Source organism: Pieris rapae, chromosome 20 (genome assembly GCF_905147795.1).
Source record: "Pieris rapae chromosome 20, ilPieRapa1.1, whole genome shotgun sequence".
Classification (NCBI taxonomy): domain Eukaryota; kingdom Metazoa; phylum Arthropoda; class Insecta; order Lepidoptera; family Pieridae; genus Pieris; species Pieris rapae.
This window is the reverse complement of record NC_059528.1, coordinates 3,207,776-3,234,065: the sequence shown is the minus strand read 5'-3', so window position 1 is coordinate 3,234,065 and position 26,290 is coordinate 3,207,776. Positions and strand designations below refer to the sequence as shown.

Here is a 26,290-nt window from a genome sequence, read left to right as displayed (position 1 = left end):
AGAAATAAATAATTGTATATTGGTTGTTATATATTTTTATATAATTCAATGGGCTTTGTCACGTATAACATAACTTTATTTCACAATACTATTTACTGTGGACGTTCCTATTAACACATTTGAAATAATAATGAAAAATAATTTAATAACAAGAACAAATCGTTTTCAAGATATTTAAGAGTCATTTATTATTTAATAAGAAAGGAATGATTAGTGAAGTCTTATTTAATAATAAATTTCTTTAAAAAAATTCATGTAAATTTACTTTTAAATGTAATTAAAATTTACATGCAAATTTCACATAACAACACCGACATGCACAAAAATAATATTGAAATGAATGAAATTAAGCAATTTTAATCCGAATATTTTGTAAAAATAATGAACGCTCCGCTTATTTAACGGCAATTAGCGCTTAACTGACCTAGGGTCGTTCAATGGAACATTCTAGGTCAGGTTGAACAATAGCGCTCCAACCGCGTTCTGCCTCGAAGCCATCGGGTTCTATTGTCTAACGCCCCATCGACCTGTTAGCTAGGTGTATTTTAAAGGTGTCGTTTTAGTTTATAGTATACAAAGACAATCTTTGTCCTCAGATGTAACTAGATACCCAAAAGCTTGGGTTGGGTCTTAGGTAAGATTCTGAAACGTGACGTAAGAATATGTCTGACTCCACTGAAGTCAAAATTATTTTAAATTAGTGGCGATATATATTTCGTTTTATAAATCCCACCCATATTAAATAAATAATAACACGTTCTGTGTTTTCTAATCTTACTTTGATGATATTATCTTTCTTATCTGTCACTTCTGACAGTTCTCTAATTATAACGCGTATTTATATTTTTTCTTTCTTTATGTTCTATGTGTTATGTTTCCATTTTGAGTATATATAGGATACAAAGTGTATTTTTTGTACATAGCTTTTGATATAATAGTGGTTGTTGATGTATTTATTGTATTATCACGATTCATTCGTATTATCGTGTAGTAAAAATTATTTATTTCAAAACACTTTCTACTAACGCTGTTGTTCTAAGTTTTATTTTTTTGATTAGTAAATTCTTCAGTCGCGTTTATCAATGTGTTGTGTTAGTGTCGCCGGACAACATCCTTCACTCTTCCTTTTCTTTAGCAAGGCTCATCGGCTGTGTGATGGTGATACCTGTAAGGACCTTTACTTGATCGAGATAGACCTCTAGGTCTAGTGTGCAGTTCAGTAGAGTCACGGGGATTAACGAGAAACACAACAAAACTAATATAAAAGTTGAATAGAATTACATTGGCGTCGATGACTCGCGCTTCGAAAAACTGAATCCGACAAAAACTGAAACATTCGGAACACAATAAAACGATTGGTTTATTTTGCTAACTGTCAGTGTACTTATACAAGTGCACTTGACGGCTAATTCAGTACGATGTGTTTGTCACTGGAGCGAATAAATGCAAATTGTAGCGTAGCGTACATTTGTAGAGGTAATTGTCAGCTACAATTGTGTACTGAGCTGATGTAACTGTTTGTCGGACAGGTCGGATGTAATGTACGCGCATGAGTTGAATTAACAAGACGGTGTGTCAAGTTGCTATTGCATGTGTCTGAGTGTATATATCTCGGCCAACACCCTCTGTCTTCTTTGCCGATGAGTAGGGATGCCAACAGGCTCGAATTTAATGACGTGGAATAAGTGATACCATGATGATCTTATGTTCCAAAATAAAAGTAATTTTTTTTATTGGTTTTACTTTTCAGATAGGATTGCTATATAAAAATGATTGATTGAATGAAATAAATGAAAAGTATACAAATTATAGTACTTTATAGCGAGTTCACGGACGCAACATTGTTCACTCTGTTTATGGTTTATTAGTGAAAATAAATGGTTAAATTACCTTCTATTGTCGTTACAACAAGAAATATTAGAATTGAAACGTTTAAACAATTGCAGTTCTAACTTTGAAAATTATATAATATATTAAGTAATCTGCTTATTACCAATTTTGATGAGGTGTCAAATTAATTTATTAAATTTAACTTTTACGTTAAAAATCACCCCTCTTAAAACTAAAACAGTATTTTTTTATTTTAAGGATCTTCTTTTTGAGCATTTCTCTTCTGCCTAGTAATAATATGTATATATATTAAGTATAACTTATTAATGTAAAGATTAGATATTTTTGGATGTTAGTGTAGTATTAATTATAATTTTTGTTAATGTTTATACACTTCTACTTTACCTTACTCTCAGTTTGTTTTTTTATACTGAAGTTGTCTAGAAGAAATCGCTTGTTAGGGTTAAGGCCGCCATTTGCCAAATAACTTATGTAACCAGTTTCTTATATGTGCCGTTATTTTTACAAATAGTGTTAATACTGGTTTTGAAACACAGGCTTCGTCTTCGTGAAACAGCTTTTCATATAATAATTGTTACAACTAATTTTATATAACAAATGCTTCATGTCAAGTATATTAGGTTCCAGACAAAGTCGAGACGAGTAACTTCAAATTTTCTAAATGTATATAGAAATAGTATATAGCTTAATTGTTTGATATTATATCTCTGACTGGCAATGTTACAACTTATGTGTCCTAAATCGAAATACATATGTAATCTTTGAGAGACAAAGGGCTTTATGTATGCTTTTGTTATAGAGTAATTATGCGACCTTTTGAAGCGATAAGACAGATTTGTAGGGAGGGTAATTGAATTTGCTTCAGCGTGTCTACTGACGCTATTTCTGGAATACAAATAATAATTAAATGCTAAGAGTGTGCTCTCAAACGACAATAAAAAGAATATTTTTTTAAATTAATTTCTTCTAGCGGGTGGATTAGGTTTAAGACATTTAGGGTCTGTTTCACAATGTCCGGATAAGTTCCAAATAAGCTGTGTATTACTTATTGGTAGGATAAACAGTATTTTTGCATTTCACGACTGTCAGATAGCGCTATTCGTCATGAAACGCGAAGTAACTTTTATCTTTCGAATAATTTATGTGTTGCATAGCTATTTGTTTCTTTATCCATACATAGTGAAACAGGCCCTTATTCTCATAATAGACATTAGTTATTTACATGAGTACACTTATATGCTAACGTTACAATTAAAAAAAAACTTGGTAGAACTTGGATTAACTTTAATTTCCGTAGATTTTGATCTCTCAATAGATGGTCTTTTAATCTTAATTTAAATCTAGACTGCCTGCACTTTTTATATTTTGTGGATTACTCGCGAGTCCGTTAGAAAATCGTGAAAAGGCTACGTAGACAAAAAAATAAATATTATGTGCCTACTTTCTTAATTGTGAACAGTATCTGTGTTTCACAACAATAATGTGTATTATATAGTGTACTTACTCATAAAAATGAATCAATAAAATTTCACCAGTTTAACTAAATCTTATTAGTCCCTCTCATCGCAGTGATACCACAATTAGACAGAAAGAGACAAAAGAATGTGTTAATACTTATTGGACAGTTTAAATAAACAAAATAAAACTGCGCATTTCTATTACATATTCCATCTTTTTCGAGTACTATGAATAGAAGAATCTCAACGTAGATTTTTGTATTTCATTCATCATTTTGTATAAAGAGCAGTTTCTTGCTCGTACACTCACCTCGTTCTAGACGTGCACGTGATGCAGAATTTCTAGTTTATTGCTTCCGGGAGCCGTCCTGCGCAGGTCTCGTGAAATGAAATGGTCTCTTTGGCCGTTCTCCAGCCACGTGCCAAATCGCATTACGTTCGTCTACTGAACTGACGGATGCAATAGAGATTGGTACAACTAACAAATCCTTATGGAAACATTTTAGTCTGGTCTCAGTTTGTGAGCGTGGGATATATAATAATAAAAATATTATACTAACGGCCTGTTTCACAATGTCCGGATAAGTTCCAAATAAGCTATTTGTTACTTATTGGTATGATAAATAGTATTTTTGCGTTTCACGACTGTCAGATAGCGCTATACGTCATGAAATTCGAAGTATCTTATTTGGAACTTTTATCTTTCGAATAATTTGTGTTGCATAGCTATTTGGCACTTTATCCATACATTGTGAAACAGGCCCTAAGTATTAGTAATATAGTTTTTTTAAACAATTTCCAAAATAACCTTTGCGTTAATTTTCTCTAAGAACGATCGCTTCTCTATCTCGATCGATATGCTTCTCCTATATGCTTTACAAATAAGACGCTGAATTGTTCGAGTAGAATTCACAACAGAAGGTTATAATTGTCCGGAACGTATAATCTTTAACAGCAAGTATGCAGTTTTTCTTATTATGTATAATCTTAAAACAAAGTTTGATTAAAGCCTCCGTCGTTCCACAATTGAGCGTTTCTCAGCTGCCCACTGAAGTATTGCGAAACAATTCCTATAAGACAACCAGCAACGCACTTGCGAGCTATCTGGCAATGTGAGTGTCCATGGGCGGTAGAATCACTTAACATCACATGAGCCTTCTGCCCGTTTGCCTCCTATGACATAAAAAACGAAGTTCTAATGAGATGCAGCTTAAAATCACAGTCAAGAACCCAGTAAGAGAAAAAGTTGTTTGAAATGTTCTTTTTTATAAGGTTCTAAAGAACTTCTTTTGTACCTCTTCGGTCACTATAGTATTTTTTTCATATGACACACGGTTTCGATATTACCAATGAGGAATCTCACACCCTAATGCTAGTGACCGAGAGACCCTCTGAGTTCTGAAGGACAAACCCTAACCTAATTGCAGCAAAGTATAAATACTTTATCATGAATGGCTGTCCCTTTCAGTTTTGTTTACAGTTGCAAATTTTTCGACCATTTAGCTTTTCAGTATAAGTTCGATTTAAAAATGTATGATGTAATATATTAAATTAAATAAATACGTTAGAAACACTTAAGGCGAAATAAGAAGTAAAAGAAAAGTTTTTTTTTTATGTTTGTATAACGTTTTAAAAATGTGTAATATATACTGCAATAAACCAAAATAAACATTATTTTAAAAGAATATCAGAGGAACATAGGTATGAATTTTTGTTTGCATATGTATTTTGAAATGTCTGCATGGCTTCCTTTTGTCTATACTAATATTATAAAGAGGAAAGGTTTGATTTTTTGTTTGTTTGTTTGTTTGTATGAATTGAATAGGCTCCGAAACTACTTGGCAGATTTGAAAAATTCTTTCACTGTTGGAAAGCTACATCATTCCTGAGTGACATAGGCTATATTTCATTTTCAAAAAAAATAGGCATCCTTACTAAAATTACGATAACATTAACATTTGTTTATTATTTGATACAATTCTAACAGATGGCGCTGAGTTAAAGGTAGTTTAGTTTAGGTCCGTGTCGTGGTACCAACGTTTCACATAAGTTCTCCTACGGTTTCCCTTGATTAATTTACTACTATGTAATATAACAAAAACCTTAGCCACAGCAACGCTTGGCCGAGTATATTAGCGCTAGAGAAAATCTATTTCATTTAAACTGCAATAGTATTAGACCCCGCAAGGAGGGCGAAGGCTGTGTCAACACCACACCTGTGCACCGTAAGCAGATTACACGTAATCCTTCGTGCATCGCCGTAGGCTTGAGTGGTCCCGAGTTAATTGCCTCGGAAGGAAAGCGCGAAATTGATTACGATGTATGGGGGGGGGGGGGGGTTTGGTTTCATTATATTATATTTAGTTTAATTTCATGTTTAGGGATTGACCAATTAAAGGCATCCTATACTTATTTTCTTTACGATATACAAATCAATTCAATCTATCTATTGCTACGAGTGATAGTTTTTTTTTTATAAATGACTACTAATTGCGCTTCTCCGGATAAATCTTCGTGGTGATCAGCGTTGACGCACGTCGTCGATTTTTGAGTTTAAGGCATGCCGGTTTCCTCACGATGTTTCATCGTCCGAGCAAAATTCAAGAGAGCACATTGAAAGAAAATCCATTGGTGAAGGAGTGGCTCAAGTCACTCTATAAAAAAATCAATGCAGATTTAAATATATAATATATCAAGGGTTAAATTTAATCTTGGTCAAGACCGAAACTCATCTCGCAAGCGGGCTTTTATCCGCTTTACGTATGAATTATTTAATTTTAATAACAGCTTTGAGATATAACGTATTAAAGCTCTTGTGTCTCGGATAAGCGATGGTAATCGCCTCGTAATACAAGTGGAAATTGCTTCACATTAGCTGAATTGCTCTAGTAATGATTCCGCTCTCTTATCGAGTACCTTGCATAATATATACCTTTGTAATAGGTATGAGCAAGTTTATTTGTTACAATGTTTCATCATATTTTAATACTAAAAAATATTGCAATGCTAAAATAATATATAATAATAATAAGTTAGTCCGCTCTAGATGCTTCGTTGCTGACCAGGACAATCAGACATGAGCTGCCGACTAAAGAGAGAGAATATAGCTTGGACCTTGACGGAGGCAACTATTAAGAAACACGACGCCTTGAATATGGTGTTACCGAATGCTGAAGATAAGCTGGGTCCATAGAGTCACGAACAAAGAAGTTCTACGGCGCTCTAAACGCTCCCGAGAACATTAAAAAGAAGATGATAATTTACTTGGGACGTCCCAGTTGTGGCTTCGCAATATCAGAGAATGGATGGTAGTGGCTAGCATAACAGCAGGCTTGGCGAAAAATAAGAAGTATGACGAGCTAACCGCCACCCTCCAGTACTGGAACGGCACCACAAGAAGAGGAATGCTAAAAGCAGACTTTCAATACTACGATACTTTTGAAGTTGTAGAGCCGTATGTGGCATTTAATCATAGACATTTCTAATTACGAACTCGGGTTATACTTTAAAAAAGTCTTTATAATACGAGTAAAGTACATGTTCGGTTTGGTTTAAATTTAAACCCTGCTGTGGATAAAGTTTCATATGTGCTTATATCGACCCCGAAGCGACTAACTTTGTTTTGGCACTTAATCACGAATTAAGTTTAAAACAAAATTCAACGGTATATTGAAATCCTAACATAAAGGAGGGTTACCCAATATTTTTATATATAATTTGTAATGTACCTATACACTGAACGGTCGGGTTCGCTGTCGTATTATAAAATATAAAGTGTAATTTACTTAATATGTTTTTATTTGGTTTATACTGATTTTTTTCTAAAACGGACTAAAGGGTTAATGAGAATATCGCTACGCATCGAGTACATACCTCATACTGCCATCTTGCATTTTAGAGTTTATAAAATATAGATAATGTTATTTCTTTAAACTTGATTTACGGAAGACCTACACATTTATATAAACTTTAACTGATAAAACGCGGCTTAATTACGTTATTTACGTAACTCCATGTTTCGAGAGCTTTTCAGCTGAATCTGAATTAAGATTAATATTTTAACTAAATTATTGAATATAAATAAATTATAGCCTTTCTTAATTTTTCACACATTTACAGCAGGCTGTGTATTGAATAGGTACTTCTATTTAAATAAAACAACATATAAATAACTACGCTATATTTCAAATACGTCAACCGAAGGTTTCGCGTAATAGCATTGCGTGGCAAATGGCTTAAAACGTTCAGTTGTAAAGTTTAATATTTCTGCAATAATTAATTCTATTCACCTTGAAATGATTTTAGTTGCCTTTAGTTGCCTCTCGTGAAATGCTAGTTATTTTCTGTTGAAATAACGAGTTAATTATAAATAATGAATTTCTACTCTCAGTTAAAATGTTCGAGTTAGATTTCGACATTACATTTTCCGCTTGAATTATTTTCTTTATGCATATTTAAATTTGCCTGAATAGTTTTCTACAACTGTACATTGAAAATTGTCGCTGAATATTTTCATATATATTGTTATGTAAGTGCATGCAGTGAGCAATGTTAGCCTAGGTTTCAGCGTGCAACTCTCACCTCTGAAATCGTACGTTCGATCCCCGGCTGTGCGCTACATGATGTCTACGTGTCTACCCTCGCTTTTATGGCGAAGGAAAATATCTTGACGGAACCGGCATTCCTTAGACACAAAAACTCAAAGGCGTGTGTCAGGCACAGACGGTTCACCTATTTCCTAAGAGAAATATCACGGAATAGATACAGAAATCTGTGTCTTAGACGTAAAAGGCTGTAGCGCCATTGGTATTATATACCTTAATTTTTTATCACAATATTTATCTTCGTAAAACATTAAAGGTGCCATTATGATTCATTTGAATATATACTAAAAAAAACCTGATTTATTGGTTCATAGGTAGGACTATAAAAGCAGCATTATAATGACCAGAAGGCCCAAAATCAAGATGGAATTCATCTGCACGAACAACGGCACTCTTATGAAAATCATTTATGTTTTGTAATACAAAATAATACGTAATTAATGTATTAATTTTAAACAGACCTCGAAAATATTACAAAAACAATAAATTAAAAAATATACCTTAAATAACGATAAAAGCGTAATATAAAATTATTAAATTTTAACAGCAAATATTTTCACATTTTTGTTTCCATTACAATGGACTTAACAAAAGTGGACGTACGTACTATACGTAGGTGTAAGAAACTTTCACGTGGCTTTTAGGTGAAAGCTTTGACTGTAAAAGGTTCGCTCAAAAAGAAAAGAAAATATACTTTTCCGGAATGTTCTACTTATTAAAGGATACCTTAATATATTAAAAGGGTATGCTTTTTATTACGGACGCTTTTGTAATGTATCGTCATATTCTCTTTGTAACCTCTTTTTCTGAAGCGATGAACCAAATTTCCTTTCATTCAATCAATCAAAATCATTCATGATTCATATTCATATATGAATAATAATGATTATAATATGAATCATTTTTTAATACGTAGGTAACAGCGTACAAAAAAGAAATACATATTAAATGCTTCTAATTAAAGAAACAACCCGACACATCGACGCCGCCACAAGCAATGACACTAAAGCGAGCATAACAATCCATGAATTATGATCCTTATGATATAAAAATAATGGTTTTATATTCCTACGTTGTTTGATTGTGAATAATAATTGTAGACTTGCCTCCATTATCAAGTTTATTTAAGCTCGAATACCTTCAACACATTTCTCGACAAATCGTTTTATAAATCACCACTGACCTTACCCTATAAACCTGCATAGATCTACGAGATGAATGTTCTCTGAGATTGGCCTATTTCGTCACTTGTCAAGACCTATTTTTACATGTGTGTTCTAAGCGACTCGTTAAGATTTTCGCACTAGGCCCTCGTAATAAGTTGGAATGAGAACAAAGCGTAAGCGAGTGCGCCCTCCGCCCGGGTGACCTAAAACTGCGCTCTGCACCTGCCAGCTTTGTGTCGATTATGGTACGGTCCAAGTTTTGACGAAAAGCCATATTTTCTTTAGAAATCATTATCGAATTACCAATTGTTAGTATATAATTTAGAGTTCGTATATGTGCTGTAAATTTTACATGATGAATTAGAGAACTATCAGTAAATAAATTCAAAGATCTTGTCATTTACTTTTAGTAAATTAATTAATAAAGCCTTTTATAAATGTGACAAATACCTAAATGATCCTAATCCTTGGGATTGATTTGCTCCAGTTCAAACAATTTGTATTAAAAACTTGGCGAATGAAAAGAGTGGCGGAAAGTTTCTTGCCAGTTCTTCTTACCCGCTCTACGCCCTTGAGTTGCGAACTGGTTGTTAATGTAAATTTACAATTAATTTGTTTTTTTTTGACGTTCATAAGTGTACATGTATAAAAGAATGAATGAATAAAGATATTTTTGAGTTTGAGTTTAATGTGTCACATATTCTAATACACAACAAGGTTGTTACGGCATTACTTCCAAGACGATAGGTGGAGGTCTTCGGTTATTCATCTACTACTAAAGAAATAGGCAAATTGATTATCTATTTCATAGTTAAGGAATTTTTTACTTTATTACCTTAGAATTTTATATCGTCATTTTCTGACGGTAAACATGTAATATATATAAATAAATTCTGTATATATTTCCCCAATATATAAAGAGGCTATAATAATATATCCACGATATACCTTTTCTTTATTTAAGTGGTCTAGTGCTTGTAGTAAATATATTCTTTTATATTCTTTAAATAATTATTTGCTCATTGTTTGTACGCAAATATAGTTCTATTACATGTCTTTATTTGCCTTAACAAATTATGCATAAATTCATGCGATGCAATTATTGCTAGATGAACTAATGTTTTTATATAAAAAAATAATTTTAAAATATCATTATAGTTCGTATTTTTAAATTAAATATTTTGATCGGCCTATTGAAAATCAACAGCATCAGGCATCAAATGAATTCTATATTGTCGCTGTCTGTTCTGACTTGATACTCTGAGTAAACACAAGTTTAACTACCTAATGTTTGCAGTCGTTAATTGTTAGCATCAAGCGAGAGGCCTATAAAATAAATAAAATTTGTTTGAGTTTTAAAAGAGTATATTATGAAAATATACTCTTTTAAAACTCAAACAATTTGAACTTTTGCTTTCTAGACATTTTTTATACGGTTTTAAAGGTTGTCTTGATTATAATATATTCAAGATATTATTACACCTTTTTTTAAAGAACAGGAGGCTCACCTAATGTTAAGTGATACCGCCGCCCATGGACACTCTCAAAGCCAAAGGGCTCGCGACTGCGTTGCAGGCCTTTTAAGAATTGGTACGCTCTTTTCTTGAAGGACCCTATGTCGAATTGGTTCGGAAATACTTCAGTGGGCAGCTTAACCAAAGCTGCAATTAAAACTTAATGGTATAAGATATTGAAAATTTTCCACTTACAAATTGACTGTCTCGTGAGAATGAACCATAGAAATCAAATGTATACATCATACAAGTGAACATTTCACAAAGTGTATAGTTAATATTACAATTGAACTAATTTACAACTGTAACAACAATACCACATGATGGATATGCTGCGGTTGGATGTCCGCCAGAATTCCGAATCTTTCGTATTAGTTTCCAGTCATGCAATTTTTGAGGGCTTGTAACGAGGGTACTGCAGGGAAGACACATTTGTGTGTTTATTAATGATATTTAACTATATTACTCATTATTGTATGTATATACCTGAGGGATCATTTTTCTTTATAGACAAAAAAATTGTTAAATTCCTTTATTATTAGAAAAAAGCCCGATTTTTTCGGTTTAATAATTATTATTATATACTAACTGACTCGAGAGAAATTTCCGTCTTAACTTTAAATATTGATTTGAAATTGGGATAATGAATAAAAACATATGATTCAAGAACTTGGTTTGGGTTCCTTTTTATCTTTACTCTGTCAATCGCCAAAAGTTATTTCAATCACCATTGACCAAAGACCATTATTTAAAATTATTAAGAATGTTCCGCTAAATTTTCTTATGAAATTTTATACATATATAAACATATACCAATAGATTCGAAATATTTTAAAAAGTTGACTACGAAATTTTATATTGTAGGATTTAAGTAAAGCGTTGTGTTGATAAAAGGACAATTGTTAGTCGTTGAGCATTTATCACTATGGCTTAGGCGTTGGTTGGGAAAAGCTCGGCTCGCTTAGAGTTATGGCGATCCCTGTTAGCTTGACCAGTGATATTGTCATTGTATAGTTCTGTTGTATGTATGTATTATTTCTATAACATTGTGTAAGATGTAACAATAATGTAACATAAACCCCAGGGTTTTGTAGGACAGTTTTTGCCGCGCACCACCACTTTGTGTAACCAGCTGCCCACTGAAGTATTTCCGAACCAATTCGACTTAAGGTCCATTAAGAAAAGAGCGTACCAATTCTTAAAAGGCCGGCAACGCACTCGCGAACCCTCCGGCATTTAGAGTGTCCATGGGCGGCGGTATCACTGTACATCAGGTGTGACCCCTCCCCGTTTGCCCCTGTTCTTTAAAAAAAGGACACTATATTGTAGTAGTAGTATAAATAATTAAATCAAAATTTTATATATTAAGATACGTATGGTATTTTATTTATGTGTAGTTATAGTAAACAAAGATTTATATCGCGTCAAACACCTTTAATTACGAAGTGCACTAGCGTGACCTTACGCTATTTTCGCGTGAGGGTACTTCCCTTAACGGGACTCGTTGTGCTCAAGATGTGGAGGGCTCTTAGACTAGACATAAGCTTGTTTTACTCTTATTTGGAGCGTGAGATGCTAAAAAATTATGTGCGAGGGTACAAGTTTAGGTCACTATGCATATGAGAACAATATTGAGAGTTGAAGCTCTATAAAAGTCACTTGTCGATTTAATATGACCTATGTTGCTATTGTCAATTACTCTTAGGCTATATGTAAGGTTTGTCGTGTAAAGAACGATGGGCCTTATTTTTATAGTGTTTATTATCTTGTTCGGTATGCCTAGTAGCTTCATCGTGCGGCTGTTATCCTTGTTCGGTCCCCGGCTACCAATGGACATTCTATGTACATTTAACACTCGCCCGTGCTGTGAAGGAACATATTGTTAGGAATTCGGCTCGCCTTTTCCAAAAATTTGATGGCGTGTGTCGGGCTTATCATCTTCTTTCTTATTGGAAAAAAACAAAAGCTCACGAAACAGATAGCCACTGGTTTCTTTTCTAAACATGTTAAAATTGCAAGGTACACATATAGTGACGTCGGGTTTTCTTTTGGTTCATCTGTCATCCCATGATGAATACATATTTTAAATAAACTGCCTAAAACCTATCAACATCAATACTATTTCCTTTTATAACATTTTTGTTTAGTTTAGTTATATTAGAACAGAAATTTTCTGTTTCGTTTAAAATCCTTCACTCCTGTTACCTTTTAGACTTTAACGAAAATCATAATGATTTTGAATATTATACTTTACTGTTAAGTTTATGAATATAGAATAAAGAAAAAATAAATAATTTAAAAAATTCAATAACGTAGAAACTACGAATTACGACTGGTGTCAGCAAAAATGGCATAAATTTATGAAAAAAAAAAAATATAAAAATATATATACCATTGAGGCAATAAATTGCCTTTAATTTTCCTTCTGTGACACCTTATAAAACGTTGCCGTTTCGACGTATCTCGTGTGTATCGTATTTTCGTTTTGTTTTCGATGTCTTGAAATATTGCTTCCATATTTCATCTTCAAACGTCTTTTTGATGTGCACATTACTGACTCTACTATACACTGGTGTATTGTATAGTTCACTGCAGTGGTACAGCAGTACCTCGTATGTATAAAAATGAAAGTAGGCCTTTTTAATACAAAAATGTTCGGCTTTTGAATTGAGAAAGAGTGTATTCTTATTTATTAACATGTCCAGCGCAGTATCTGGTATCGAAAATGAAAACTAGCAGTATACCTTATATTTCAATTAATATTCTATAAAATTCTACATACCCTCTTACATCAATTAAAATAAGCTTTGACTGTATGTAAACTACTAATAGTAGAAGTGACTTAATTGTATGAAGAGGCTTAAGAGTAATCTTCCAAAAAAACATCTCCTTGAAAGCATTTCTTGATTCTAAAACGGTGTTTTGGCTGCAGGTTCAGGGAAATCGTACACAATGATGGGTGCGCCGGGAGGTGACGAAGGCGGTATTATTCCGAGGCTATGCGATGCTTTGTTCGAGAGGATAGCAGTACAACAATCGCCGCCTGCGCTAACGTATAAGGTAAGGTTTCGTTTATGCTATATTTTTCGTACCACGTTACTATTAATGTAAAACTTTTTTTACCTTTGTGTTATAAAACTTAATACCTACTTACATCTCCATCCTATACTTTGAAACCATCAGTGTTCATTAGTACTACTTTTAATTCACAATTAATCTTATATCTTTAAACGAGCAATTCTTATATATATATAATTGGAATCTCGGCATCGGCTCCAACGATTTTCATGAAATTTAGTATACGGGGGGTTTCGGGGGCGATAAATCGATCTAGCCAGGAATAAATATTAGAAAATAACAAAAAGGTGGTGTTTGAGTATTCCCAATTTAAACTGAAAAATGAATTTTCCTGACATCTATCGGCGAATAATAATACTATTTTTTTAAATTGCTTTAACGACAAAACAACACTAAAGCTATTCCAGCATATATAATCTATATTTTTCATATTTCATCATTTTATTAGTATGTAATTCGTACTTAAAAATAATTTCCAAAACAACACAATTTATAAAAAAATAAAAATACCGAGCGAAGCTCGGCAATCCAGGTAAGTACTAGTTAAATTTAAAATACGAATATGTACTTACAAAAATCAGCTACAAATGTACTAATGTATTGACAGGTTGAAGTATCGTACATGGAGATTTACAATGAGCGAGTACACGACCTCCTCGACCCCGAAACGACGAGGCGATCACTCAGAGTCCGAGAGCATGCTGTACTTGGACCCTATGTGGATGGCCTCTCACAGCTAGCTGTGTCGTCTTATCAGGTAAGGTCCATTCCAATTTCAAACCATTTGTGACCCCTTCAATCGTCTACATCAACAGGATGACGTCATGAAGCCCACTATCTAAGTTATTCAGACAGCTTAGAATATATACAAATTACACTGTGGGTCTTCTTCGGGTTAATCAGTAGATTGATCGCTGATTGGCAGCGGTTGTAGGTAGCAGCACCTTTCTTGCTCCACTTTACTCGTTCAGCATATTAAGCGCTGATACAAGAGCCATACGATGGTTGATAACGAATGTCTATCAAATCATATCAAACTTAAAATTCCCTATCGCTAATCAGGACATTGCCGTGGAGAATTAAGTTTGATTAAATCATTTATATTGGGGAAATTATTTATACAAAATTTAAACTATGAACATAATATTTACATATAAACAAAACAAGAAAAGATAAAACAGCTTTGTTCGAATACTTATAACTCAAGAAAAAATGAACCAATTCTTATCTTTGATTTGTTGTATTTGTCGCCCGAGTTGCAGAACTAACCTAACCTAACCATTGTTATTAATTGTAACCATAAAATCAAATAAAAGAAAAAACAAACCAATATAAAATGTTTATGCGTTCATTCAATTTTCAACGATACTCTAAACTCCCTCAAATGAAGGAACGTTTTAAATAAAGGTTTCTAATCGACACTATCCATAATATTCGCATAATGCATAGTATTTAATAAAGAACACACACTATGAAACATTTAATAATCAAGTATTGTTTTAAATAACCAACGAAGTTTATCTTAAGATGAGATTGTTTGCGAATAACAATATGGGAAATTTGCGTTTGGATAAAATTTTTAATTTGGTTATTTGATAAAATTGTTAAAGTGGATTGTGCGCGTTCATTCGTAATCAAAATTTCATTTTGACCTTTACTTACACTTAACACAGGTCGCGTATCTCCGCTGTGTGAAAAATAAAAGGTCAGGTATACAAGATAACTATCTCTTACGATTGTACCTGTAACCGTTAAGAATAAAAGCTAAAGATTACGTTTGATAAGTAGAGGTAGAAGCTTTTAAATATCTCCAAAGTGCCGTTTGTCTGAGATAAATTTGATACGGTGTTAATTATTTAAAATAACTTAAAAAATAATAGCCCATAAACGCGTAATAAATTTGTTTCCATAGAAAATACGTCTATTCCGTTTTAAAGGATAAATCTATTTTATTATTAAAACTTATTCTAATTAGACAGATCATCGGTATTGAAGAGTAAAATTACTAGTTTATTTTAAAAAAAGTGTCCTTCACTGAACTTAAACCTATGATAACTTGGACCGGTTAGTTTATATTCTTTAAATTATTGCTTCTTTGCTCTCACGGTAAGTTAAACGGGTCAGAAAAGTTCAGAAAACAATTTAAAGCTGAGAATCACGTTATTCGTGGTAGGAAAGATCCGAAGGCTTCATTACATCGTGTTCCGCGCTAACGGCCGTTATTTTCTTGATTGCCGTTAATATCCCAAATCCAAACGTTTAATTTTCTAAGTTTCGCTACAATCTATTTGCCAGTGCCTTTATCTTTGAGATTCAATCTAACTTGGTTCAATTATACCCGTTTTTAATTACGAAATTTCTCGGAACTATGAGATTTTCTGATTCAATTACTCTTTGTACAATTGAGTTTCAACATTCAGTTCTACTTGCGTATCGGGAATTTTAATTAGGTATAACTGGATTAATTCTCATTTTAATCACCATTAAGTATTCGTCCAAAAAATTGATTCACAGTAATAATTGATTCCGGGAGAGTGCGAAAGAGACATGCTTATCGGCCATATACCGAAGAGTTATGCTGGTTGCAAACTTTAGGAACAAAGAGTTTGAATTTATCCTACATATATTTGTAATATTTATTAATAATGAACAGTTTATTTACGCCACAAAGTACCCAAAAATACATATCTGGAATGAACCGAAATTTAGATCTTCTTAAGGCAATGTTATGTTGGCTTTACGTGCATCTCTGAGACTTCTAACCCTGGCTTAGGAATAGACTTTTCATTCTATTAACACATTTCCCTATCACTTTGACATGCGTCGTTCGACAACTGAGTGTTTATTAAGGCAATTTCTGCCGCGCACCACCACTAAGTATATAGAACCAGCTGCCCATAAAAAATACCAAACCAATTCCACTTAGGGTCGTTAAAGAAAAGAGCGTACCAATTCTTAAAAGAAGCAGTGCGCTTGCGAGCTCTCCAAGTGTAATGTCTATTGGTGGCGGTATCACTGAACAACAGGTGCCTCTTGCCTCATCCAAAAAAATACGCACTCAAACACCGCCATGCCTCAGACCCAATCAATCGTCGGCGCGAGTAAGACACGCCAAAGTTCCTAGAAATGACTTCCTTTTGAGTAAAAAAATAATAAGAAAAACAATCAGATATTTCAAAAACCATTCCGCTTGTCAGCTATGAAATTAACTCTGGTTATTATATAAGAAATCAAGAATAATTACAAACAAAGAATGTTCTTGCCCACTCAGTGGATTCCAACGTTTATATACTTCATGGTAGGGGAGCCCACGATGCTAAATGGGGATTTACTCGAGCGTCGTGGAGACCTATTGGGTTGCAAAGCTTAGATGATAAGAAGAAAAAAATGTTAAATGATATATACCTTTTCATCGGTGGGGAAAGCGGCTATAGATGTTTAAATATGTAAAAAAAAACTGTTGCATGGACATACTCGAGCGCGTCAGATATTGATAGCATCAATGTCCTACGTATTTTTAATAATGTACGTATGTTAATCTGATCATTTGCATGATGGGGGTGGTTGTACGTAAGGGTTAAAAATGAAAAAAAAAAAATTTAATCGAGCGCGTCAGGTTTTCTAAGGGGGTGTTAAGTGCACCAAAAAAAAAGCTCTCATTCAATAATCTGACGATTTGGATCTGACCCAAACTCGCAGCCATTATTATAATGTGCAAAAAAAAATCGCCATTTTGAAATACTCGAGCGCGTCAGATTAAGATATATATGGTTCAGATTTATATTCTAAACGTACTGTCTCATAATCTGACGATTATCTAGAGGGATTTGCCTGATCTGACAAAAAAAATATTAGAAAAACGGTTCACCCTAAAGGCCATGCCTGCAATTCCATTCCTGGGCGCTTAAAATTGTACTTATGACCTCACTGAGTTCAAAGAAATAATATTTCTATGCGTTTGAGTTCTCCCAGCTCGAAAGTCTGATAGAAGTTTCATAGAACACTATTTTTGAAATTTTCAAACCCCAATAACTTTTGAATGGATCAAGCAATTTTCCTGCGGTTGACGGCGATCGACGCATTTTTTAAGCTCTAATTATTTAATTTCATCAAAAACGATAATCCGATATGAAATGTCGAAGTTATGTGATAGAAACACTTTTTTCGGTTTTCTTTCGTTCACGATATCACTCGAACGAATCAACCGATTTTGACCAGTTAGGTGGCGATCGACGTCGTTTTTCAAGCTTAAAGATGGATTCGTTTTATGAAGTTGATGGATAAAGCCGTTTAAAAGTTATTGCAAAAAAACACTTTCAAAAAAACAAATTGTTATTTTTTTAGATTTTTCAAAATTTCTCAAAATCTATCGGTCCCCATCGGTTCAAATTCACATGAAATCTAATTTTGAGGGAAACGCGGAGAAGGAAATGTAGGCATCACGCAGCTGCACGCGTTTATCGCACGAACTTTATCGACGAAATTTTGTTATTTCGGCTTGCGGAAATCGTCAGATTATATGTTTTTCAATATTCTTGAATTATTTCATTCAAAATAAAAAAAAAATTAGCTACGCTCGAGAATGTCAAGATGACGTTTTTTTTTACAACTTTGCTGCCCTCCCCTCTCTTTACGTCACTCTCAAATTGTCAGATTAGTGGAATATACACTTTTTAGGATGTGATTAACTCACACTACCTTAATCTGACGCGCTCGAGAATGTCTAATGATCAATTTTTTTTGACTAATCCTTCACAGGCGGCCTTATATATGGGCCTCATATTTGGTGGAGGTACTTAACCGGGTACAAGGTATCCCCCTGTATATTAATCTGCCGCGCTTGAGTAAATCCCGAAATGCCCTCTTGGGCTCCCCTACTATCACGTTGGTTAAATGTTATATGACAATATTGAATGAGAGTATCGATTGATTTCCCACGGTTCATAAATATAAACCATATAAGTTCATGATTATGTAAATGTAACATGTACATATCATTGTGATTACTAAGTCAGAACTGTTCTCTGGGAATACGTAATGTGTTGGCTCGAGTGATGGATTACACTACGAACCTATATTTTATATCGCTTATTACATTTTGACTGTGAATTATGGTTCCATTTTTTATATAAATCGCGAAAAGTTTCATAAAACTAGAATATTTATGTTGGATCTGATTCTACTAATCTTTTAGGTGCTACGAATCACATTTTTAAAAACAAATGACGTGTACATACGAAAGTAAAATAATATCGAGAATCGTTTGGAGAGTATTTAAAATGTATAAAAACAATTTAGTTTCTACTATATGTAGAGAATGAGATGAAAGGAAATGCATGGAAGAGATATGCATGCACTTCAACAGAAAACTTTTTAACTCATGCATCCTACCAATTCTCGCATACGGCTGCCAAACATGGGCACTTGTGCACAAAGACCTGGACGAGATTATTAAAATTTAGATGATTAGGAAAAATGGAGGAAAATGGGGGAGGCCTTTGCCCGTGGGCACACAGAATCAGTTATCGTAGATTAACAAATCTTTTAAAGTATTCTTGGCTATAAATAAATATATAATATGTAGAGAATAAAAGGTAGAATTACTGATACTAACATAACCTAGTTATGACATTTTTAATTATTATATGTTAAACCACCAACCTAAACAAAATGTGTTACAAATTTAGACATTTCGCATTCAGCTCTTGCGGAAAATTTAACTGCAAACGTTGTTTAGTTAGGTTTATTTGACGGGTCATTATTGACACTCGCTTTGTTGAAACTTTTCATACAAATAGCAATTGTTTTATATGGCTTTAATTATGTTTAAACTTAGTTAAAGACCGCTAATGGCATATTACGGACGCTTTAATTTCGAGAGGTCAAATAATCTTCATACTACGAATTCAGGAATTTAATATAGAGACCTTTATCCTTTAGCATTCCTTTTTCTTAATTAATGTCCTGTTAAATAAGAGCGGATAAACCTTTGCGCTTACGAGGCCTATTAATCCGTGGTGTCGTTTTGCAAGCTGTGCTGGGAATGGCATTTTCACACGGTGATTTAATTTAAAACGGAACAATCCCAATTACCTATAATTCAGGTGCAATTATAATTTAACAATCCCAAAATTTAATAAATATGTACTATAAAGTCGTGTTGGTTATTAACAATTCATTTATATTATACAGATATAATGATATACACAGAAATGACAGAAGTATTATATGCTCCATTCGTAAAGCTGAGGTTACTACAATCAGGCCGATATTAATTTACTTTTCATAAACACATAATTTGCTGTTTCGGTGAAAGCAGTTATGGGAAACCCATATATATTGTTCAGTATTAAAACCAACAAAGTGTAGTTATTTACCAATGTAGCTTGCGTATCTAATAGATATGTTCATAGGATGTCAATAATGCACTCACAATGGGATAATAATAAAGACTATTTCAAAAGAAACGTTTAAAATTAATTATTTCCGAACTTCTGTATTATTCAACACCTTGTAGATTTATGAATTAGATATGAGATTAAAATGGAAATATTGTTATAAATTGCCAAATTATTTAATCAATTACCAGATAAAATTCGCAATATTGGTGTGTATAACACATTTAAAAAGGCATTAAAGGTGCATTTTAAAGTGAACATAGTAGACTTAAAAGGTGGACGGCTAATGGCGACGTGTATCTCGCTCGTATATAAATATTACGGTTAGAATAACTTTATTTCTCATAGGAATTAAAAAAAAAATTCGCTTACTGAGAAAAAAACATTACAAGAGACTAAATAATTATTACTAGAACGCACAGAAGGTACCTATACAAAAATTCAAAAACAAATACAGTAACAAAAATGCAGGTAGACACAACAGACTCGAAACAAAAACATAGGTTTAGGATTGGACTTATTACTAGATGTGGCATTGATGGCATAGCCTGATATAACAGGTTTATATTAATTACTTTTTATATTTATACATTATATTATATGTATAGTAAGAAATTAACAAATAAAATTACTAAAAATAACCAAATTAAATTACACGAAATTAACCACAATTTCAACAACAATAGTAACGTCCTATATCTAGTGCGAGCGTCGAAGAAGTGCGCCCGACCATACAGCGCGCCGTGCTTATATAGCCTGAAAACCAGTTTAGTCCAGTATACCCCACTGCTGCACGTCACTTGACTTTTTACAGCTTATTCGGCCTCTCCTGACGACGGTGCGTCCTCGCCCGTGTGATGATAGGCAGGTTGGCATGTTGAAACTTGACCTGCTGATGACTCTTGTATCACGTGCGGTGGTTGTGGTGAAGGACTATCGTCATCATCAGCGCCACCTAAAAATTACATGATTTTTGTTATTATAACGTTAAATTAACATAACTTCATCGAAAGTAAGAGCGCATCCATTACTCTAGACACAACATTAGTTCATTTTTTTTTTTTTTTACATAGCAAGAGCGTCTCCATTGCTATCAACAGTAAGAGCGACTCCATTACTGTACATCACACTAAGCAAGAGCGACTCCATTGCTTTAACAGTAAGAGCGACTCCATTACTGTACATCACACTAAGCAAGAGCGACTCCATTGCTTTTGATAGTAAGAGCGACTCCATTACTATCACACAAGACTCCCGCGGGTCTTTACCAAAATAGGTACTACCTATATGATAAGCAGTCCTAATAAAATTACAGTTCTCACAAACATTTATCAACATACATAAGTTTTGAAAAGGCAAGTAAAAATTACTTACTCTCAAAGAATGCGGCACACACATCAGGGGTCCATTCCCCGCGCCAGGGCAACATGTATTCCGCGGCAGCTTTACCATAAGAACCAGCGACTAATTTTAGTTCATATCTGTCCTGCGACAACGTCGCTAAAACCACATATGGTCCGCGCATACAGGAGTCTAGCTTACCAACAGCTTGGCACAAATGCAAAATCGCCGCCATTGAAATGCACACCCTTGCGAGTCAACCTCGCAATGCACGATGTCTTCATATCTTGACCATTGCTAATGACTCGGCATAGATACTCGATCTCCGTAGTCTGAAAGTTACATATTTTTTTTTTAAATTAATGGAAAGGCCTGTCTGGGTCCCTTACCCTTACCCCCATCTCTGACACATCATGTAATGTACCTAAACCCTCTTCTATTGTTTTACTAGGTAATAATACGTCATATACACAATTACAACACACAAGGGCTCTGCCTAATCTATGTAAAATCGTAACGTATTTGATATAATTCGTTGATATACAACCTGAGCATTACCTAATTCTTATGGCATCTTTATGTACTCATAATGACCCTCAGGTGTTACGAATCTCGGGAGTGGTGTCGATTTTTTATTTAATTTTATCTGGTGAAAGCCAGTAGCCATATCAAGGTAAATATAATAGGTAGCTTTACCTAGCCAAACAATATGGTCCTCAATTAACGGAAGCGGGTATTTTAACTGTCTTTGAGTTTTAAGTTTAAAGTCGACACAAAGCCTATCTGAATCGCTTTTTTTTTTCTTTACAAATCTCTATCTCTAATTATTTATTGATTTAACACATCTTTTATGATATCTCTAACGCGTAATTTTTCATCATACGACATTTTATAAGGGCGGTAAACTATAACTAATTTAGCCTACCGCTCGACTCGGAACGCTGTCGAACAAAACAGTCCTCCGTTTTATGTCCTACCTTCTTACAAAATGTGCAAATAATTTTGATATTAGAAAACTGCCTTTTTTCTAAACTTGAATTGTTTGTAGATTGAGTCTCTGGTGCGGTTTCATACTTAGTTTTTTTAGGACACAAAATTTGTATATGACCAATTTCCCTACATGAAACATGAACAGTTAATATTAGACTGAAAATTATCTCGTTTTCCGAAATTATCTCGCAAATTTGGCCTTTTAACGTGATTTTGTATTATAGAGCGCGGTTCTAGGGGCTTGGTATATAATGAGAAGAATTTAACTAAGCCTTCCGATGATAAATTAGCACAAGTCGCGGCGGCGCGAACTTGTGGGTCCTTAATACCCCGAATAACTACTGCGACAATTAACTTTTCACTCATTCCTCGTATAACACGCAATACATGAGATAACTATCAGAGTATGTTGTCATTACGTCGAATAAAATATTTGCTAAGTCGCTACGGAAAAAGCTATTTAAATTCTCTCAACTATGATCATTACTAAGCCACTCATTTAGCCACACTTTAGCATCCCCTTTCAAACAGTATCCAATCAGAGATACACACTCACGGTCATCCCAATAATTAGACAACCGCGCAGTCTTCCTGCTCACACCATATATCGAAATATTTGAAAGACGGATCAAAATTAGAAATATAAATGGAGTTAGATCTTACCAGAATTGTGCTCAACGCACTTACTAGTTTGTCGGTCAACTGATTAAGTACCAGATCGGTGCTTGACTCGCATGCGCTGCTTGAACTTGGCACCGGAGCGTTCTCAGTACCATTGAGCGAACCGTCAGTACCAGGTGGTAACGAGTGTCGCTTACGGAAGAAAGCAGCAAATCCGATGGTGTTGCGCATGTCGGTGCAAAGGGCCGATCCCCTCGCGGTGGTGTTGCTGAGCACAGTTGTGGTGACACCACTGGTGGACATAGCTCAGTCGCTTGCGTCGGTTGACGGTTTAATATCGACTGTAACGTTTCTTCAAGCCCAGAGACGGGCACACCGTCTTTTTTTTTTTACGTGTTCACCGCCTACCCTCTATTATTTTTATTAAACGTATAACACTCGCGTTTCAAACTGACTAAAATAAAACCACGTGGGCGTTAATTTAAACTAATCAGAAATGAGAACGAATCCCACTACTGAAGTAAGAAATTAACAAATAAAATTACTAAAAATAACCAAATTAAATTACACGAAATTAACCACAATTTCAACAACAATAGTAACGTCCTATATCTAGTGCGAGCGTCGAAGAAGTGCGCCCGACCATACAGCGCGCCGTGCTTATATAGCCTGAAAACCAGTTTAGTCCAGTATACCCCACTGCTGCACGTCACTTGACTTTTTACAGCTTATTGTATTATATTATGCTATACTATATTATATTATATATATATATATATATATATTTAATAAGACTATTTTATTTTTAGTTTATTGTTCTATTTAGATATTTTAGGTAAATACATTTATATGATTTATATGGGTTCATAAAATATTTTATGTACCTATTGGGTTTTATTTGTTTTAGTCTAATAGAAGTAATTAATAATTAATATTTAAACTTTAGCGGTGTAAATCTAATCGAAATGGGGTGTATTGCTTTATTTATATATACATATATTTAATCACTTATTTGTATGTATTAACTGTGTGTGCTTTTAGTAGCTTTTTGAACCGGGCATAACTTTGTTCTCCTTTTATAACCGATGGTAACTTATTATAAATTGTAACACCCTCAAACTCCAGATTTCTTTTTCCATAGTTAGATCTAGGAGGGCGCGTCACCAAGTAACTAGCGCGTCTTAAGTTAATCTTTCGTGTCTGTTGTTTTGTTACAAATGTTATATTGGAATTAATTTCCTTATTTAATATTTTACGTATTAGAATACAAGTGTAGTATATGTACGTTTGTTTTATGTTCATTATTTTTGTTTCTTCGTATATCTTTTTAGTTGGTCTCCGTAATTTATAGTTAAATAAATTTTTTATTAATTTATTCTGAACTCTTTGAATTGAATCTAGATAAGACTTCACTGCAGTACCCCACACCTCAATGAGGTAGTCGATATGAGGCTTTACCAAAGAATTATAGATAAGATATCGCACCTTTCGAGGGAGACAATTTGTTATATTTCGTAGTGCACCTGTGAGTGGGATTAGTTTAAGTTTGATTTTTTCTAAGTGTGGCTTCCAGGTTAGGTTACTGTCCAAAGTTAGTCCGAGATATTTTTCTTTGGTTTTTCGTTCAAGTAGTTTTTCGTCTATTTTTAGTTCGAAATTATTATTTATTTTTTAAATAAATATTAAATTTCTCCTGTAAATAAAAAAATGTAATGAGTAATAAAGTTCTTTAAACATTAAATATTTAGGGCTTGTAGTGTATATTTTTTTTTTTTTTTTTTTTTTTTTTTTTTGTTATTCGAGGTGGAAATGCATTTGCGCATCCCCTGCCCTAGGAAGTTGCAGGGGTATGTGGGACTCGACCCACACCAAAATCTCTGCTATTCAGAGACTGGGTGAACAATACCCACTAAAAACACCTCGACAAATACCTACAAAGCCGCGTTACAGAAGCTCCGGGGTCGCTATCGCATTCTACCGGGACCTCAACGGCATAATACACTCAAAAAGCTTCGGTGCAATACACTACATAGGAGGTAAGAGATGGGCATATCTTCTCCTATTTCCTCCCCGTCTTCTACCCCTAGGATTCGTCCTAAAGCGCTCCCTTTCTCGTTCTGCTGACTCCTTCTGTAGCATTACATGCTCACAGAAGGATACCACTGCATTCCATACCTCGTCACTGCCGAGCATTTTATTTACAACACAAGGTAAAGCAAGATTATAACCCACCACAGAACAAAGATTATGACGCAACTGAGACCACTGTGGACAATCCTCCAACGTATGCTCTGCAGTGTCATCATTTGCGCCACAGTCCAAGCAGCTAGTTGTTGGTTCCCGCTGCACTATGTCATGCAGGTACCGCCCAAAACATCCATGTCCTGTCATTACCTGCACAAGACGAAAGGTAAGGGTACCACTTTTTCTGTTTGCCCAGTCACTAAGTACTGGACGAATAGCCTCTACCGTTCTATGCCCTGCTATTGGATCAGCTAAGTTTTGGTACCACTTCTGCATTGTAGCTGTTCGCGCCAATCGTCTCAGATCCTCGACTTCCCCAACACCAGTGTAAACACCTTCAGCCCTCAGTTCCATCCGGTAATGGTACACAGCAGTGAGAACCTCAGCCTCTAACTCCCAAGGTGGAGTGCCAGCTAATACACAAGCAGCGGTGAAAGACACTGTTCGGTAACAACGAATAATTCTTCTTGCCATAACTCTTTGCGGTCTCCTAAGAAGGATTTTATTGTTCAAAGTAAGGGAGTCTTGCCACACTGGGGCTCCGTAAAGTGCCATGCTAGAAATGACCCCACAGTACAGCCTCCGACACCGTTCGTCAGGTCCTCCTATATTCGGAAGCAGACGACTCAGTGCCCCTGCTGCACCAACCAGTCTCGAACCAAGGGCCTTAAAATGATCCTCAAACTTCCACCTACCATCAAGAATGAGCCCTAAATATTTCATATTACGACCCACCGACACTCTAACTTGATTAACAATAATTGATGCCCTTTTAGGTGGGCCACCTCTTGGCCCGTGAAATAAAAGCGCGTTAGTCTTTTCAAGAGCAACCTTAAGTCCTAGTAGGCCAATCCTATCAACTACTAATGAAGTCCCAACTTCTACTAGACGTACCACTTCCTGGAAGTCTCTGCCTTGCGCTACAATAAGAGTATCGTCTGCATAGCAAATCATTTTTAACTTAGGTAGCAACGTACCCCTAAGCACCCAATCGTATCCCATGTTCCACAGAAGAGGGCCCAATAC

At 34.5% G+C, this 26,290-nt stretch overlaps 1 protein-coding gene across 9 annotated transcripts in view; it reads left to right on the top strand.

The window, feature by feature from the left end:
* Positions 1 to 26,290, top strand: part of LOC111000949 (kinesin-like protein KIF13A) — a 130,764-nt gene that overhangs the window by 65,907 nt on the left and 38,567 nt on the right. For all 9 annotated transcript variants that reach the window (XM_045632573.1, XM_045632571.1, XM_045632568.1 and 6 more), the window contains exons 4-5: positions 13,525 to 13,652; positions 14,278 to 14,427. In XM_045632573.1, the coding sequence (XP_045488529.1) occupies positions 13,525 to 13,652; positions 14,278 to 14,427 (278 nt within the window). The remainder of the gene's footprint in view (positions 1 to 13,524; positions 13,653 to 14,277; positions 14,428 to 26,290) is intronic.